We start from the raw sequence: 20,000 nt of genomic DNA, 5'->3' as shown, positions 1-20,000 counted from the left end.
GTAGAACCATAATTACGATGTATAACTGTACGTTCTTAAGTCTATTGAAACTAAACATATGGATGTAGAGTTCGAAAACAACTGTAAATAATAATAATAATAATAATAATAATAATAATAATAATAATAATAATAATAATAATAATAATGCCGCAACTGTTTTTCCTGTGCTTTTGGTGCAAACCGGAACCCATCTGACACTACCACGTATTAGTCTTCCCGAGGTAGTACATGACCAAGCCATCTCCATGTCCCATCATCATTATCTGTTCTACGTATGACACTTCCGTAATTGCGTTTATGGTATTATTTTTCTATCTCTTCTGATATCTGACTCCTAATATTCTTCTTGAAGCTTTCTTTATTCGTAAATCGACAAAATTTCTAAGAAATGGCTTCAATGCCTTACCCAAATTAACTTCCGAGTAGCAATAATGATCATACTAAAGTAATACATGAATCTCTTTCGCATGCAGTTTCGGCCTATTTGATTTCCAGATCTTGTCCAGCTTGCCTAGTGTTTGATTTGCCTCTTTTTAGTCGTTCACTAAATTCCAACTCAATGGAACCTGTGTTGGATACCGCTTCCTAAATATTTAAAAAACATCAACCTCATTAATGCTTTCTTACAGTGTGATTTAATTCCTTTGTGCATATTCTGTCCTCATTAAATCTGTGATCCTCGTTATTCCCTTAAGAATTATCTCTCTAGATATAAGGAGCATTCTTTAAACAAGCATTTGTAAATCTAATGGAGTTTTGCTGATTGAGACAGCATCATCTGCATATTTTAAGTCTCAACCTTCCATCATTACTCCAATCTAAACCTCATCATTCTCCAGTCACTTACATCATTATAAAATGCATAAGATGGACAAATAGTAAGGGTTACATAACAGTTTCCCTGCGTATTTAAAGAAAATTCACTTAGCAAGATTATCAACGTTAAATTTGCATCTACTTCGTTCATGGATAATTTCAATTAGATTTACATATTTAACGGGAATGCCATAATGACGAAAACCCCTCCATAATACTGGTCTATGGACAATGTTTAATACCTTTTCGAAATAAACAAATGAAAAAAAAGGCCATCAGAACTGGGTTTCTAAATTCCACGCTATGCTGTATACTGTTTTAACACAAATACTGATCTGTACAACTTCTCCCTATTCTAAAACCGGCTTGTTCATCTCTAAGCATTCTGCAAAACAGCCTCTTTAATTTGTGAGTTATCAATTCATTTTCAGGTAAAATCATCTCTAGAGTGAATTTTTTTTAATTAAAAAACCGTGAAGTTATTCAATAGTACATTTTTTGCTTGGGGAAATATTCTTTCTAAAATAATCACATACACATCTCGCCATTCCAAATTTTGTTTTCCTTTTTTTTTTTGAAAAAAAAAAAAAAAAAAAACCATTGACCATTCATGCACACGAGGTCCCTATAAAGAAATAAAAAAAAAAAAACAAATAAAAACACGTCATTATCCCTGACAAAGGAGCAGAAATGAGCGCGCATCTACGGCCTGCATATTAAGACCTAAGGCAATGAGGAGAGGTACTGGTAGTAATATAAATTCCTTGGCGTATGAAAACTCGCAATAAAGATGTTGCCTTGCAAGTGTTTAAAATCATATGAGGCGTAAGTGTCATGCATCAAAGCTTCTAGTTTTCTTTCGTATCTCTTAACTAATCTTTAAGTATGTAAACAATTATTTATTACCTAATTACTTTCGCCTCGCTCGCATAAAATACCAGGTATAATAATAATAATAATAATAATAATAATAATAATAATAATAATAATAATAATAATAATACTGAGATGGGAAAGCTAACAATATTAAAGTAATACAAACAAAATTATCAGCACTTGCTTCGCACACCTACAAGCTGAAAAAAAAAATTCCAAGAAACGGTACCTCATCTCTCTCTCTCTCTCTCTCTCCCGTTAATTGCAATTGCCTCATTAACATCTACCGTAGGTAATTGCCTTCCTCTAACCCTCGGTACAAAGGGGAAAAAAACATTAGCTGCTCCTGCGATGACGAAAGAAATATTTTAAGCTGTGGTCACAGAATGCCCATCCTCACAGTAAGTATAATTTACGACGCCGAAGAAGTTGAGACAAAACGCAGAACTTTCATATTAAAGAGTATAGGGTCTAGAGAGAGAGAGAGAGAGAGAGAGAGAGAGAGAGAGAGAGAGAGAGAGAGAGAGAGTGTTTGTTAAGGTGAGGAGGGAGTTAAAGACACCTGAGAATTCGAGAAAGAGGGCGGAAAGGGTCCCATGAAGGAGTAGTGGAGGGGGATGGGGTGGGGGGAGGAAAGAATGGTCGTTTAAACGATGCATGTGAAACTTCACCAACAATCTTACCTATTATTCCTCCCTTTTCTCTTCCTCCTCTATCATTTGAACAACAACGCAGAAGAAAAAATAAAAAGAAAATTCCTCGAACCTCAGCAAAAAAAAAAAAGAAGAAAAAAAATCCTGACTCGTGACGAAGTCGACTCTTACAGCTTACTTTTTTCCATTTAATAGCTACTAATTTACTTTATTTATTCTTGTTTATTCCTTACTCATTTTTGTTACATCTATCCTCTATTCCATTCTCATTTTTGCTACATCTGATCTTTGACAATAGTATTCGGTTTTGTTGGAACTTGTTCATTAACTAAAGGGCCTTTTGATTTCTTCCACAAGAATTTCTATAACTTATGCAAAATAACATTAATAATAACATTACATTACTATATTCTTTTACTCACAAGTAATTCGAAAGAGGATTGCCAAAGAGACCAAGCGTTAACGTTTAGTAATAAGTCAAAATTAGCAGCGAATGGGATACAAGGATGACAGAACAGTTGACTAAGAATACAAAATAAAAAATTATTAAAACTGAACAAAAGAAAATTCTGACAATGAAAGCTAGTAAATGAGAAGATAGAGAATCATGTTGATGAACAACAAGGGAATTAGAATGGAAAATTACATTATCACAGTGAACTACCATTACGTTGTGATAAGAACTCTTTTACAAATCAATAAATAACCCATAAATAACTAGCAACACAAGCAGTAAGAAAAGAATTATAAGCGAAGATGGTTATACATATACACATAAATCCACACATAATATATATATATATATATATATATATATATATATATATATATATATATATATATATATATTAAAGACAAGTACTATTTCGAAAATACTTAATGTACCTAAAAGTATTTGCTAAAGGAGAAACCAACAAAGGGTGAGGATACCCAATCAACAGTAAAAAATACTTGCAATCCCAAGAAATTAACTACACGAGCACGAAAAGCAATCCTCAAAATACACTACAGGTAAATTGGAGGTTGCGCGCATGACTTCATCAATCCCCCGTCTATGCTGTAAATTGCAATGCAATCCCTCAACGAGAGAATAGAAATTGCAAGGAAATCCCTCCACGAGAGAATAAAATCCCTCGGACTCACTGCAACGTAAACAAACAGTGATACAATAAGAATCCGAGAAAATGAACCTCAAAACAGATTCTGGGTTTAATCTGCCATTTATATAACCTGAGATACAAGGCAACAAGGAAAGAGATATCCGGCTAGGGTTCATTAAGGCTCTGCGTTATTTCTCTGGGTACCAACGAATCTAATATTTCTTTAAGAACTATAGTTATGCAGCAGAGGGGACTTATATATGACTTAATTCTATTTCATAACTGAAGAAATGTTTATCAAATCCGTAAATTGCCATTGTGCTGATTTTTACCCTTAAAATGTACAAAAAATTCCCCATAAAAAGAACATTCTTTTACCTTTAAAGTAATCTGGCGTCGCGAGGGGCCAATTTTAAGCCTAATAATAATATTACTGATAATAACAATAATAATACTATAGGAACATATATGATCCTCCAAAGAAAGAGGCATAAGACGAAGAAAAAAAAAAAAAGAGAGAGAGAAAATGCTGATCGAATAGACCTAACAAGCCCTGTAGTTAGGCAAGATAAAACCCCCGCTAATTTTACCTCTGGCCTTTTAAACTCTCTTCTTTGGAGAGCAATAAAGATCTGTATCGCGTGGTAAAGCGGCAATAAAAATTTTGTAAGATATAATTGGCATGCAAAAAAAAAGGGGGAAGCCTACGGGTTTGAGGAGAGGGAAACGGAGAAGAGAGGATTTGTAGGATGGGCAAGGTGAAGGATTTATGAGGATATATGAGAATATATGAGGATGTGTTCATGCAGTAGATGTGTTTACTTGCATATGTGTGTGTGTGAGGCTTGCGTATGAAACGCAAGAGACGATTGTGACAGCTGCGTATATATGTGCACTGGTATAAATCTTAGATAAATATGAGTATTAAACCCAAATGTCGATTTACACTTTATATAATTGCGTTACGCTTACTTATTTTTAAACAAAAGGCCTTATAAAAAGGAAAGTAAGTTGCTTCTGATGATAATAATAATAATAATAATAATAATAATAATAATATACGAAAGGAATAGACCCTCTCTTAAACAGGTCTTATTAAAAAGGATGGCTGTATTATGCGAATAATAATAATAATAATAATAATAATAATAATAATAATAATAATAATAATAAACCTAGTAAGCAAGTGTGAATTCCATTACGACATAATACGGATTCAGATTAGGCTGGCCGCAAAGAAATGCATTTCATATAGCCTATAAAAAACTTGATCAAATTAAGTCATTAAACCTGTTCAAATAGCTGTCCAGATAAAAACGTCTTTTAATATGAAACAAAGGGCAATAAAATACCAAATATGCAGGATGAACCATTCGAAGGAAAATACATTTTTAATGTATTGTTTTTTTGGCTGACAACTTTTTTCGCTCCACAGTATCCAAAATATATCAAAGACGATTTAATAATTCAGAAAGAGAGACCCTTGTTCAGAAATTAAATAAATTTACTTTTCCAATATAAATAATTTCATGAAAAGTTGAAAGGAATAAATCAGGTGACAGAAACCAATAATAATAATAATAATAATAATAATAATAATAATAATAATAATAATAATAATACCGAAGATAAAAAGAATGAATAACTTCGAGATGATGAAGGAATATGAACTTTAATAGTAAAGAAATGAAGAGAAAGGAGAAAGGGTGTCTCCTCTATTAAAACCATACAAGCGTAACGCAAGTCAGTGAGAACTGAACAGAATAGCCTATTGCGCAAGAAATAAATGTATAATACTGGAGTCCTCTCTCTCTCTCTAAACTGAATTTACTCTACAAGTCTACATACGGAAATAGTAAAAAAGTTCCCAAATCTCACATTATTTTTCAAACATTTTTTTGAACTAAATGAATATTTCAAAGGTATTTTTCATTCTCTTAATATGAAGTGTCATCATCAAGATTTATCAGAGAGGTACAAAAACACGTAGGCTAACCCAATTAAGTAATACATGACTAATAATGAATTCTTGTATTAACATCGCCAATATTTCAGTTGCATTCCGTTATCAGTGGCACATCGTTACTCTGAAGACTGGCTTACTGTAATGAGAAATAACTTGTTGTTCAAAGCAAATTCTTCATCGCCCACATTCGTTAATAGGGAAATAGCAATATTCAAGAGTGATTACAAAGTATTATTGAGGTAGATTACATAATCAAAACAAAACTTGAAAATATAATTAAAATACTTCTCAGAATGGTGTTAAATATGATGCAATACGCCTGAATTAAGTGAAAGATAACCTGCTGGTACGTTATACAGGATCATATATCGTTCTATGTAATCGCTCTCTAAAGGTCTATTGTACAAACAGCCAACAATTTTCCATCACCAGTCTTTCTCTTCGCTACCCAGCGACCCAAATAAAACACTAACTGTTGACCTAATCTGTCGGTTGCTCGTCAGTTGGAGTGTGAAGAAAGGAACACCTGAGTTACTGATCGATTTCACATTATAAACCGAAGTCACAATCCCTTAAACTAGACACAAAAATTCTTGATACAAATCTTTTTCAAGAACAAATTCCATGTTATTTCTACATTCCTATTGCGCTATTGTCCCCACTCAGAACAACTACAGAGCAAAATATGAAAACGGACGAAAAGCGAATCATTAACTGGCAACGATAAAAATTCACATCTCGTGATGAAGACCAGCTTCTTCCTCAGTCTTAAATATACCTCTCCAACTTTGAACCTGTTCTCCGTTTCCATGAATTCTGGAAAAATTCAATGCCGGCCAGAGGGAGGAGGAGGAGGAGGAGGAGGAGGAGGAGGAGGAGGAGGAGGGGAGGAGGAGGAGGAGGAGGAGGAGGAGGAGGCCACTGGTACTGCATCGAATCTACGTAATTCCATCTCAGAAAAGGCGAAAAAGGGTTGCTGCCTCGATCGTTATACGGGGGTCAATCGATCAAGGCGCAGTCATGCTAAGGTGTGACCTCTAACCAAGACCTCTTCCCCAGGGGCCTGATTCGGACCGTCCTGCGATTTGCTTCAATGAAGCCATTCGAAATGGGTCACCCTCGCCTGGGGTCAAAACCCAGATCATGGGCGTTTCCACGTTTCAAAGATGATATTGGAATTGTTAACGAATATGTGATATCGTCATGAGTCCTCCAAACGTTTCTTTAAATTTTTCAAATCAATACACAAAGACTTTTAATTATAATGATTACAATTCAGGCATAAAGATTTAAAATCAAAATTATTACAATTCAAGTCTAAATACAAACTAATGATACTTTCGTCCATAATGTTAAATATTAATAAAACTTGTAATCATTAGGATTTATCTCAAGTGTTAGAATATGGATATATTCAATAGCAAATTATTGTTGTTACACCCACAAGTAATAATAATAATAATTCTGTACAGAATCCAAAAGTTTATAACTAAACACCCGCCCAGCGACGCTATGAAACAGCATCCAAGAGCATACCAAAACTTTTCACCTCACGAGATATCTCTCAGGAGAGACACGATCTCTCCTTTCATTAAGTCTCTCACGGTCTTTCAAGAGCGAGAGGGAACCCAATAACAAAACACACATCGATAAGTCAATTACGACCAAGATAACAGGCCATCGGCTAGATGTTCCCAGAGGCGATAAGTCTTATCTTTACGGCGTTGCCTCCCACAAACGCTGATAGTAAACAAGAAATGATAAGGAATGCGCGCGTAAACTGAGGTCTTACTATGAATGGCTGATATCGAATGTTTATTTATCAAAGAAACAAAAAATAAAGTACAAATTTCTTAAAGAAAAACAAATAAATTGAGACTCGGCATAGATATATTTCACGACTGTCAATATAAGAATATCAAATACTGCTGTGTTGATAATCAGTACTTTCTCTTAGGACTGCATCATGCATTATTATCGAAGAAAGCTAACAGACTTTCTCCTGCCATCACGCCCAGCAAATAAATAACTTGAACCCCTTGCATATGATCCAACAATTAAAGGTACATGAGACATAACTGAATAATCATACTGAACAATTCGAAGATACAAAATCATCATTTGCGCGCTCAAAACAAAACCTAGCCAGCTGACAGAAACGCCGGGCAGCGGAGGCCAGCATCTTCTAGGAGTACGCAAAAGGAGCTGGCGTGACTCCGAGTCGCTTCCCTCGTATAATCAACCGCTGATAAACAGCACGAAACCGGTAAGTGGCAGGTGTGTGTGGTCAATGGAGTTATCGTTTTTCCTACCTAACGAAAAATCTTTATCAGAGATGTAGTCGAGTAACGGTAAATAGATTACTAGCCTTGCGCGCATACTATGATTTCTACAATTGTCGAATACTACTGCCAAGACTACTATTATTAGCATATAACTGACTGATAGCAAAGAGAAAGCACCATGCACGTTTACTGTTTTAATACTGTGTGTTTAAATTATTCATCCACAAATTTACTGTTATTACTACTGCTGCTATTTTAAGTATCCTACTGATCACTGCTAAACCCGAAAAAAATGTACATTAGACTGTGTTGAACATATAAGCACCTACATATACATAAGAACAATTTCAACACAATTTTCAAGCAAATATTAAACGCAAAAAAATCACTATAATGTAAACATTGGGAGAGCTTAATTATGCTAATAAATTAATTCTTAAAAAAACAAAATTGCAGGATGATATTCACAACAAATAAGATAAAGAAATACTTGGGAATTTCCCATCACGAAACTACCAAAACGACTGCGAACCCACAAAAGCATTCTCTCTCTCTCTCTCTCTCTCTCTTCATATTATGTCAATAGAAGGAGAATCTTTCGCATTACGGAGTTTAGCAAGGAGTGGCGAAAATTGATAGCGACCATACCCTCTAATAAAGACACGAACCGACTCTTTGAAAACGCGAAGCGCTTTAGAACAATCGTGGTCATCACAGGCACAATTGCCCATCAATAAGGAACACAGGAGGAGAGGGGAAGGGGAAGGGGAAGGGGAAGGGAGGTGGGTAGGAGGGAGAGTATGTCGTATGACGTCATGGCGAGATTTAAAAGGCAATTCCTGACCATGCAGCCATATCAATTCCGGAAAATGGTTTCATAGCGTTGTAATTCCTGAGAAAACAAAACGTAATTATCGACAGGGGATTGCAGCACAATGAAATGATGCCTCATATATATATAAAAAAAAACATTAGCAACGAAATGAAATTAAAAATAACTCAAATACTCCGTGTTCTATCTCGATATTCGCTGGGAAGCTCAATTCACTAAACGTTACAATACTAAAAATTTCGCAAATTGCGAATAGTGTATTGTGAAAAAAACCGCAAGATCATTTATTATACTTGGGCATTACTCTTCCAAAAGCAAATACAGACAAGAAGGCTATTATCCTTCAAACACGAAAACACACAAATCCTGCAAGCAGTCCGTGATTTCTTCCCCCGCCCTTGACCACCCATAATCCAACATACACAAAAGAATATTCTGAATGACAGATAACAACATGAAAACAGACGTCATATCCAGCGTGGGGGAGAGATCTTGCAGACATATACCACGGGCAATTGCAAGGTGCAAGATGGCTAAATTACAAAGCAGTTTGATCAATGAATATGCTAATCAGCGCTGCAGTACGTCAAACCCATCGGAGATTGAAGAGGCTCGGCTCAATTCTGCCTGAACATTAATTATATCTTCTTGATTCTCTCTTGAATTGTAATATGAAGTTTCATTTGGGAATGACTGGCGCGCCTCTCTCTCTCTCTCTCTCTCTCTCTCTCTCTCTCTCTCTCTCTCTCTCTCTCTCTTTGAGGAAGGCCTCAACGAGGTTATCCCCACTCTAGAAAGGTGGAATTATTCTATAGACTTCTCACTCTTTCTCTGTGAGGAAGGCTTCGAGGGGTAATCCCTACCTGCAGAAAGTTGGAATCATTCTGTGTGTATGAGTGTGTGTGAGGAAGGCCTGGACGAGGTAACACCTACCTCCAGAAAGGTAGAATCTCTCTCTCTCTCTCTGAGGAAGGCCTCGACGAGGTAATCCCTACCTCCAGAAAGAATCTCTCTCTGTGTGAGGAAGGCCTCGACGAGGTAATCCCCACCTCTAGGAAGGTGGGATCATTCTGCAGGTACAATAAATAAATTAAACTACACTTATTGAGTACTGAGAGAGAGAGAGAGAGAGAGAGAGAGAGAGAGAAAAGAGAGAAGAGAGAGAGAGAGAGAGAGAGCAATTTTCCAAACAGATCCTTAAGCAGTTTTGATCTTTCATAACAAATAAGCATGTATACAAAACTACACACACACACACACACACACGCGCATGCGCGCCTCTGTCCATTACATAAAAGACCGCCCTAATGACGTCGCCATTATTCTGCAAAATGAAAATCGATCGGTGCTTAACATCAGAACACCGTTGAAACCAACCATGACGTCGTAGATCGTTATCGCAAAGCAACAGCACAATATATAGGCAAGGGGGGAGGGGGACAGGTGACGGGGTGGAGTGAGGGAATGGGGGTAGGGGGTTGGAGGAAGTAAAGGTAAGGTGCTCTCGCCCTAACGGCGCCACCTCTAGGGGTAATCATGGGTGGGAGACAAAATAATGGAAATTATGCAAATACTAAAGGATACTAACGTGGTATATATGTACGTAGTACTACATAATTATTTATCATTTACCCATACTCAGGGACACGCACACGAGCGCGTTACATGTAAATTGCATACACATACACACACACTCGAGTTCACACAAACATTTAATATATAGCCCTACCATTCATCCATATTTCGCCAAGAAGGATACAGAAGTATCAAACATATATGGTTACAACATGTATAAAGTGTTTTTATGGGCCTTTTTATCTCCATAGTGTACTTTAAGATTATAGTAAAACACACACATATATATATGTATATAATATATATATATATATATATATATATATATATATATATATATATATATATATATATATATATATATATATATATATTTATAAATATGTCTACGAACTCTGTAAAATATTACGAATTTTCTTTTCAGTGTCTCATCTGATCTGAAGTAAAATTATAAGAAAAATTTTTAGCTAGTCGTGCATAGATGCATTATAAATTAGTTTGATTTTCCACTACTAAAATTAGCCTCATTAACAAAATTATTATACACAAAGACGTGTATTTCAAAGACAAAAGTTTTAGTATGCATGACTATGTACATATATTTGATATATATATATATACAGTATATATATATATATATATATATATATATATATATATATATATATATATATATATATATATATATATATATATATATATATATATATATATATAGTATGTATGGGGCTTGGCTGATGAGTTTATTACTTGATTAACGTAATTTATAAGGACCTGAGTGCCAAGGACACACGTAACCTGTCAATTGAAGCTACAAATTAACCTCAATGACAGATGTTTAATAATGAAATAAGGTCGCCAGTCAAGGAGAAAGCCTCGACACAAGAATATACAGTTAGCTAGAAAATTTACTTGAATAATTGCCCAACTTCAGACATAGTCAATTTTCTATTCGCTACAGTAATATTTTTTAGACAACAGGCTCTTCCGAACAATGGGATCGAGACACAAGGCTGCATAAATGCTGTAAATGACTTGTTTAACCTTCCCTAATTCCTAGTTAATTCACGGGAATAGTTGAATGTCGCTAAACAACAGAAATTATTCTTAATCTAGACTTCATAAAAGTAAATTGTTTAAACCACTATTTGTATACAGTGGTGGTGAAGAGGGAACTAAAGAAAGGTTGGAATACTGGGGAAGAAATATCAGCAAACAGCAGATATTGTCAAGTTCAGACTTACCGTTACGTGGTTTGCTTGCGCACTGCAATAGACGATACGGCTTCTGGAAAACGCGGAGCTGTTGTTCACTAATGAAAAGACAAGGGGGGGGGGGCGCCAAAGAACACCATTTTGCTTAAAACACAACGTGCATTCTCGGTCGCGGTGTGAATCTCACTGACCCGTCTCCGATCAAGCAGGGTGGTCAGCCGCATCCATACCCTAACGCCCCAGGCAAATCCGAAATTTGACAAAGACATCGCCGAATGCATAGGATAAGGGAAAAGACAGCTTAAGACCACCTTTACTAGAGATTACTGAGTGAAAACCCTCTCTGTGGGTTAGGTCCCTAATGCCACAAAGGCGTATTTTTTTTTAACTACACAGCCTATCTCTGCCTATGTGAGGACGCCTTCTGCTCTTTGTCCACGTTATTTTCCTACAATAAATGCATAGAGGGCGAACAGCAGAATATTGTAAAAGCTCCCCCCCTTAAGAGGGCCTTCACTCCCTTTCTGGCGTGAAGGCCTGTACTAAGCAAGCTGTTCGCCTCTATTAGGTTGCTCTTCTCCCCTGAGCAGATTTGTCCTGTGTAGCCTACCTAGCTACGGATCTACCTAACCCTAGATAGGATATGAGCTTTGATCATTACTTTACATAATTCTAACAGTACTGGAAGGTGCTTATGGTTATTACATGCTACCTCCTATAATCGTGATGTTTTAGACCAAGCCTAGTGGTACATTCTATTGTATTCCCTAGCCTAACCTATCCTAACTCGACTGTAGCACCAACGTAAGAGATAATGTTCTATCAAAATTACAAAGTTTTTTGTGTTCAGTACAATTGGTAATTGCTAGTTAATTCATGAGGTTTGCCTCGTGATAAATGTTTGCCTCACTGAGGTCTTAGGCCATGCATGTCATGAGCATAGTGGCTCTTTTCACAATAGTTAAGATTGTCTGATTTTAGTTACACTACTTACGTGATTGCTGTGGCTTCATGGTGAGTGGAAGGGACAAGGTTACTAGTCTGATGTACAGTACCTAATTTGGTCTAGGCTATGTATGAGGAAAGAGATCACACTGGCTACCTTCTCTGGGCAAGGGGCCAGGATCACTCTAAGATGGTAGGGCACTGTGCCGAGAGGGCACTAGTGCCAGGTTGAGCTCATGGCTCGGCAACTACTGGGCTCTCTTCTGCCCCTTCTTCTTCTTCAGGTTCCTCCAAGGCCTATCAGTATCAGACCTAGGAGGTAATGAGGGCACCGACTCTGGGGAAAGGCCAGAAGGGCTAGCGAGCGTGAAGTCAGGGGTAACTTTATGAGCTCCCCACTCCGGCTGCTGCGACACCCAGAGTGAGAGCGCTCTCGACCTCTGCATCCGAGGAGGCCAGTTCCTGGTCTCCCAGAGAAGGTGTAACAGTTTGATCCTCCAGAGGTTCATCCTCTGGGGCAGGATTGGTGAAGAAGTGTCGGGTGCCGGAGGCTCTCTGGTTGCGATGATCAATGGTGTGGGGATTCCTGAATCTCCCGGAGGAGGATTCGCCTCATGATTTAGACCCGGCATAGGGGCCTTCTCAATTGATGGCTCACCGTCTGTGCCGGACGGAGCGTGGCACTGCTCAGTGCTCGCAAGCCTGACAAAGGGTCCGGAGGTATAATACTTCGCAGATGACTTGAATTTGGCTGCGGCAGAGATTCCTGCCCCAGCTGGAGATCGTAGCCTCTCAGAGTGTCTTGTTCGGGGGCGTCCGCTGGGCATTGCTTACTTGGGCAGCCCTCCCAATTATTTGTGGAGTGGCCTGTCCGCTTGCACGTCCTGCAGTGGTACTGCTCCTCCTGAATGTCTCTTCGGGGAGAGAGAGGACCTCTTTGTGGGCCAGCCCTTCGCGACTGGGAAGGGCTAGGCCGAGAATGGTTCAGTGTGTGCCCCTTCCACTGACCACTTCGGTGGGCGGAAGGTGGGGTTTGCTTGCGCACTGCAATAGACGATACGGCTTCTATAAAACACGGACCTGTTGTTCACTAATGAAAAGACAAGGGGGGGGGGGGACAAAGGGCACCGTTTTGCCTAAAACACGACGTGCATTCTCGGTCGCAGCGTGAATCTCTCTGACCCGTCTCCGATCAAGCAGGGTGGCTGTCCGCATCCATACCCTACGCCCCAGGCAAATCCGAAATTTGACAAAGACATCGCCGAATGCATAGGATAAAGGAAAAGACAGCTTAAGACCACCTTTACTAGAGATTACTGAGTGAAAACCCTCTCTGTGGGTTAGGTCCCTAATGCCACAAAGGCATATTTTTTTTTAACTACACAGCCTATCTCTGCCTACAGAGGACCCCCTTCTGGTCTTTGTTTGCGTTATTTTCCTACAATAAAAATGCATAGAGGGTGAACAGCAGAATATTTATAAAATATATATATATATATATATATATATATATATATATATATATATATATATATATATATATATATATATATATATATATATATAGTATTACATTTATTGCAACATGACTTGTCTTATCGTCAAAAGCATCGTCGAAATGAAACATCTGAAATGTATTAAAGAGGGGTCACATTTACTGCTATTGGTACCTCGATTATACACACACACACACGCACACACACAAAGGTCTGGTGTGCGCCTCTCTGGGGCATGTAAATTATAGCAAAGATATTGAATCTCATTCAGATCTAGTCCAGTAATTCCTATAACTGACGTTTCATGAAAAAAAAAAAGCAAGAGGGGGGAGTCTGAGGCTTGGTGTGTGGGAGTTGTACCGGTCCCCTGCATTAAATTCAGCGTGACGGGCTAATGACAACAATCAGATATAATTCAATACTTCCATTTTTTCCTTCGAACTGGCGTCCGAGAACTGCCCAAGGCTGATAACGGCTCGGCCAAGGGAGGGAGAAAAAATTGCATCGCCTTGTATCCTTTGTCCCTTAATATGCAGAATATAGCTTGAGAGAAATTGGTGCAATTATTTTTTTTTACAAATATCGGCCACCCATTACTTTCCCATGCAGAGCCGATGGCAAGGGCAATCTAATGTGCTCATCTACCCAATTTGTAGACAAATTCTTTAACCAGAACGTTCTACCTAAAAGTGTATTTATTAACACCTTAATTATATCACGTACAATTTCTAATTTTGTGCTCCCACGATTTCACAAGAAAATTTCGACTTACCTAAGACAGCCGTACCTTCAGTTTCTTTAAAGAAACTTTAATTCAGTTTAGTAATCCCAATACGCGAGAGAAATCCACACACAATTCTCTTTTCTTGATATATACTTTTTCTATCGTTTAATAATAAACACTTCACAGAAAACAATATTTAGACTCCCACAAGTTAACACTTCTCACAGGGTGCCAGACAACTTCCTGAAGTTGAATATAATTCCGTTTCATTCATATTATCGCCCCCAAGCAGCACTTAACAAACACTGACCTCCCGGTGGCGAAGGGCTCACGTACATCCTCACGCCGTCAAATCCTCCACAAGACTGAGTGAGGAACTGAGGAAGGATGCGCCGCAGCCAGTGTGACTGCCTGACTGACTGAGTGTCGCCTCCGACTCGAAAAACACCGCGAGTCTGGGAAGAAGAGTGGCATCGAGGAAGACGATTGGGCAAGATGGTGTCCCCATCGAGCGTCTGAGGAGGAGGAGAAGGACACGGGGCGGGGGGCGGTTGTTTGGTAGGGAGTGGTAGGGTGAAGGAGGTTAGGTGACAGGAGGAGGGAAAGGAGCATGAGACTGAGAAAGCCACATCAAGCCGTCACTCCAAAATCCATGTGTAACCTAACTCTATATGGATCCCTCTATATCTTAAGAGCCCTAGATCCCCGCGCCCCCTACCCCCAACATTCGCCCCATTCCTCCCTCCCTCCATCTCAAAAGCCTTGACGTTGATTGGAGACCGAAACCCAGATAGGGGACTGGGAGACGGGTGGAGGGAAACTAGGGTAAAGGCCCCTAAAATCTGACCCCCTACTTCCGGGGAAGGGGATCTGCCTCCTGATTGGAGGGTCCTGTCCGTTTCGGTGGTTTATTCTTTGTGGGAACTAAAAGTCCCGAGTCGATGTCGGACACTCGTCTTAATGGTGGTCACTTGGTCAGTTCTTACAAATCTACTGATATTTGATTCCGGCAATTTTTCTCCTTTTTTGGTGGGTGTGTAAGTGTACTCAGGGGGGCTGGGTTGTTCGTTTTCAACCACTAAAGGGAACTTTTAAAGTTGTAATGAATCTATTTCTAAACCTGAGACGAACAGCATGAAATTTAGCAGATTACATATCAAATAAAGTTCTTTTCTTTAACGTCATGCAATGTGTAAAGTTCACTTACATAGTTTTCACATTACATTTGTTATAAAGTGGTAACATGTAAGTAATTACTAGTTTAATAAACACAATATCAGTATTAAAAGACTCCCCTAAATATATCTTAAAAAAGGACGCAATTCTATCTTATCTACCTTTGGACACTATCTTATCTAGGTAAAAAGAAGAGATGAAATCTTAATGTCATTACCAACTCCATTATTCAGCCACTCTAGCTGCATACAACCAGGTTATTGGCTGAAGCACTTCCAAATATCATTTACCAAACACGTTACCACAATCGTGAAACGCTGAGTAAATATTTGGGGATTATAAATTCCCCACCGCCACTCCCAGTGCTTACATGCACATGAGTGTACAGATATTATAACCAGCCTCATTACTCATTTTGTAATGCGTACAGATATATGCAGTTCATGTTATTCACCGTCTCACACTTGATGTAATCACGAAATGAATGCGGGAGAAAATAATTGGGATTCAAACCAACTTTAAATCTGAGTCTATAAGGTAAAATTCTTTATAGCTATAATTTCCAAATTTCCATCTGACTTATCTTAGAAGTATAATTACAGACAAAAAAGACTGAACTATAGAATGACTGATGTCCGCCATATTCTTAAATATGAGTTTCATTAAGTAATAATTATACTAATAATGTACTTCAACTCTGCACCATATACATGTGTTGAAATGTACAACTTCTCAAACGTACCTAACAAACCACTATGATTTTCTAAAGTTTACCTCTCTTATACGGTTATAATCAGAGAGAGAGAGAGACTCCGTACAATTTTCTCATTTTCCTTTCATTTCCTCTCCTCATAAATCAAGCCACAATACACCTTTCCTCTTTACTTCTGAGAATTAAAAGAACACGATGGCCGTTGTAGACGAGGAAAGAAACCAATCATAAAATTCCCCCGGATATCGATTTTAGGACATTGAAGGGCAGGGGGTCGAGGGGAGGGGGGAAGAATAAGAAGAAGTGGCAAGTGGCATTTACAGGCTGTTCAGAAGTAAGAGCCCGTGCTGGGATAAGGCCAGTTTAATCTATAACGAAGGGACTAATAGAGAGAGAAAACGAGGAAGATGTGATTTGGTGGGTTGCGGGGAGGGAGGGAGGGAGGGGAGAGGTGCTCAGGAGGCAGAAGTAGGGGAGGACAAAGAAGGCGAGGACTGGAAAAGAACATCTAAAAGAGATGCCGAAGGGAACACCCGGAAGGGCATCCGGAAGGACACCAAGAATGGTGGAGGAGGGAGATTTACCGCCAGCAGCAGGTCGGCAGTGCATCCTGTATACAGGGACAAACAACGGGCTTAGTTCCTTCCGACGGAACCTTTTTCAAGCGGCGTTCCGCAGGGAGCGACTGCACTTCCTCTGCGGATTTTATCTTAGCCAGGCGTCTCCTATTGCCCGTCACTGCCCATCGATCACATTTTTGATGTGCCTTTGGTCTGGAGGAAGTCGTGGGAAGTGATCTCAAGTTTGCTATTGCTGTACAGGATATTAAATTTGTATCCACGACATTCGGAATTACACTATACACACGCACGAACAAATATATATATATATATATATATATATATATATATATATATATATATACTTTAGAATATGATATATATATATACAGTATATATATATATATATATATATATATATATATATATATATATATATATATATATATATATATATATATAATGTATTGAGTGGAGGCTTAAACACTATTATTATCAGTGTCTTCCGTGCTATAATTGCTATAATTATAACGGTAATAGTTAAATAACCTGACATGTGGAAATTGTTTGACACAGGCGCACTAGGCTGCGTTTTTTTCGCTTATTCAAAAGCACTGCAGTGGTTTGAAACTTTCTTTGAACATTCATGTTCTCTAAAATTTCTCTACTGTCTTCGAGGTTGTTAAAGTGGTTCAAGGTCAAGTACCGAGGAAGAAAAATAAGAGGAATACAAACAAGTTCACAGCTTTGTTAATAATAATAATAATAATAATAATAATAATAATAATAATAAGCAAGAAGGTATCCAGTGCCTTAGATAAAAAAAAAACATGACAAAACATATCACTAATGATGACTATCTTCTATCGTTGCAGACAAAAGAAAACTTTCTCAGTGACTAAACTGCTATCAATATTAATTAGTTCTATATGACGGCATCAACATTATAACAAAACCAATCTTTCCAATAATTCTCTTTCGGGTCTTAGACTCCAGCTCGACAACTGCGACAAAAAATAAAAGTGAAATGCCAAACAGATCGATTCCCGGGTTCGTGATTTCCATTCACATCAGTCACAGGCCCGAAAATTTTTATTTCATAAGAAACCTTTTATCCCGCTGTCTTTGTCTCTCCCCACCACATAAGCAAACTTTAGCGGTTATTCTCCCTTTCTCCTTCCTTTACAGGTCAAAATCATTACCAAATATGCAAATACAAAATTATTACAGAAATATAAATGTTAAGAAGTAAATATGTAAAGATAAATACCATTTCATTACAATACTAACACAACAAGGAAAAACACCATTTATAAATATTAGCAATAATACGAAGCAAAAGAAGAAAAAAAAAGCGAAGTGAGCGAAACAGAAAAAAGAGGTTAATTGCTTTGGTAGTTCTGGAATAATAATTAAGCTGATAATGAGCCGACGATCAACTGATAGCAACGCCTGCCCGGCGATTAACCACAATAATCTGATGTGGAAAAAAATAATTATCAATAATTATTTTGATAAATCGAGTTGAATTACGACACCCAGGATCAGTGCGATAATTACTCTTCTTGAGGGTACCTCCTCCACTCACTCACCCCCCCCCCCGCGAGTTCTTGACTAAGATGAGCAAGAAAGTGTGAAATACTGCGTGGAGAAATAGGATTAATGGAAGATTTATATAATTAATTAATATTTAAAATGAAATCGAAGATGCAGCAAGGAAAAATAACATCTAAGAGTGAAAAAAGTTGATGAGGTAATATCAAGAGCAGAAATTAATAATTTTAACTCACGCAATTATTACTGGAAAATGAAGAAAATTGCTCACTGAACTCGTAAACCATCTAATCGAGGATTAATAACAGATAAACAAAAAGATACATAAAGAGGAAGGTAAATGCATAATCAAAGCAACCAAACAAACGAAAATAACGATAACTATATCGAATTAAGGACAGAAATGAACCCACAATATCGAATAAGATCATTAGGAACACGGGAAAAACAGGATTTAACATAAGGACATAATTATAATATTAAGTACGAATTTATCTACAAAAAATCTGTATTACAACAACTTCAGTTGATTAAAGCCATAAACTAAACAGAAGGGATATGTTCAATATATGGCTTTATAGTAAAACACTGGATAAGTGAGAAGACAGATTAGTGCGCTTTGAGATGGTTTGGTCACGTGGAAAGAATGGAAAACATTAGGTTTGCAAAAAGTGTGTATAATTATGGAGCATTAGTAGAGAGGATACGGGGGGGGGGGTTGGCAGACTTAGAAAACGGTGGGTAGACGTAGCGAAAAATTTGCTGTAAAGGAGGGGGCTCTAAATATGCTACTGTTTAATTGTTATAATTTTTCTTAATTTTAGTATTATTTCGATACTATTACTGTCATTACATTATTATGAATATAGACTATCACTACTACCATTTCAGCAACTGTTTGAATACAGCCGATTAATATTTTTACCCTTATATCTCCTGTATCTAAATGTACTGTCTCTACCCCGTATATTCCTTACATATGGCCCTGGCTGAAATAAAGGATTTCATTATTATTATTATTATTATTATTATTATTATTATTATTATTATTATTATACTGGAAGTGTAAAATTGCGTGATATATACAGGGTAAAGGCACAGTGTGTATACGAGGGGCTCGATGAGCTGATGATGAGGCATCTGTGAAGGCAAATGAAGCAGTTGTCTGTTATGAACGATTTAGCAGCTAAGGTGTGAATAAGCAGGTGACAGGTGTGTTGCTTTTTCATCTGGAACTATCTTCTGTTAAAGGAAACGGCTTAATATTGAAAGAACCGTTGTCAGTGTACAGCAATTATATATAACTGCCAGGAAAATTATGCACGCACACATTCTCACACAAAACACACACACACATTATATATATATATATATATATATATATATATATATATATATATATATATATATATATATATATATATATATATATATATATATATATATATATATATATAAGACAAAATCCACGAAGGAAGAGAACACTGGAGTGCTGCGAGGCCTTTCGACTGTC

The 20,000-nt window shown here is 37.6% G+C and overlaps 2 protein-coding genes across 6 annotated transcripts in view; both read right to left on the bottom strand.

The window, feature by feature from the left end:
* Positions 1 to 20,000, bottom strand: part of LOC136843659 (fibroblast growth factor receptor 3-like) — a 145,514-nt gene that overhangs the window by 45,403 nt on the left and 80,111 nt on the right. The window contains exon 1 of one of the 5 annotated variants that reach the window (XM_067112217.1): positions 14,534 to 14,852. The exons of the other annotated variants lie outside the window; for them this stretch is intronic. The gene's annotated coding sequence lies outside the window, so the exon portion shown is untranslated. Of the gene's footprint in view, positions 1 to 14,533; positions 14,853 to 20,000 lie in introns of those variants that run through there. 5 annotated transcript variants of the gene reach the window in all.
* LOC136844013 (uncharacterized) lies at positions 6,241 to 13,092 on the bottom strand. The gene is made up of 2 exons (XM_067113024.1): positions 12,578 to 13,092; positions 6,241 to 6,352 (listed from the first exon to the last, which is right to left on the bottom strand). The coding sequence occupies exons 1-2, from the start codon at positions 13,090 to 13,092 to the stop codon at positions 6,241 to 6,243; spliced, it is 627 nt and encodes a 208-aa protein (XP_066969125.1).

The sequence above is a fragment of the Macrobrachium rosenbergii genome, chromosome 12 (genome assembly GCF_040412425.1).
Source record: "Macrobrachium rosenbergii isolate ZJJX-2024 chromosome 12, ASM4041242v1, whole genome shotgun sequence".
Classification (NCBI taxonomy): domain Eukaryota; kingdom Metazoa; phylum Arthropoda; class Malacostraca; order Decapoda; family Palaemonidae; genus Macrobrachium; species Macrobrachium rosenbergii.
Note: the sequence above shows the minus strand (reverse complement) of the source record. Positions and strands in the feature narration are given on the sequence as shown.

What these genes read in the sequence shown, in the direction of transcription:
- LOC136844013 (XM_067113024.1), bottom strand. Translation starts at nt 13,092, where the DNA reads ATGCCCAGCGGACGCCCCCGAACAAGACACTCTGAGAGGCTACGATCT. An exon ending in GTGCCCTCATTACCTCCTAG is followed by an intron (nt 6,353 to 12,577) that starts GTCTGATACTGA and finishes GGAATTACGTAG; the next exon opens with ATTCGATGCAGTACCAGTGG.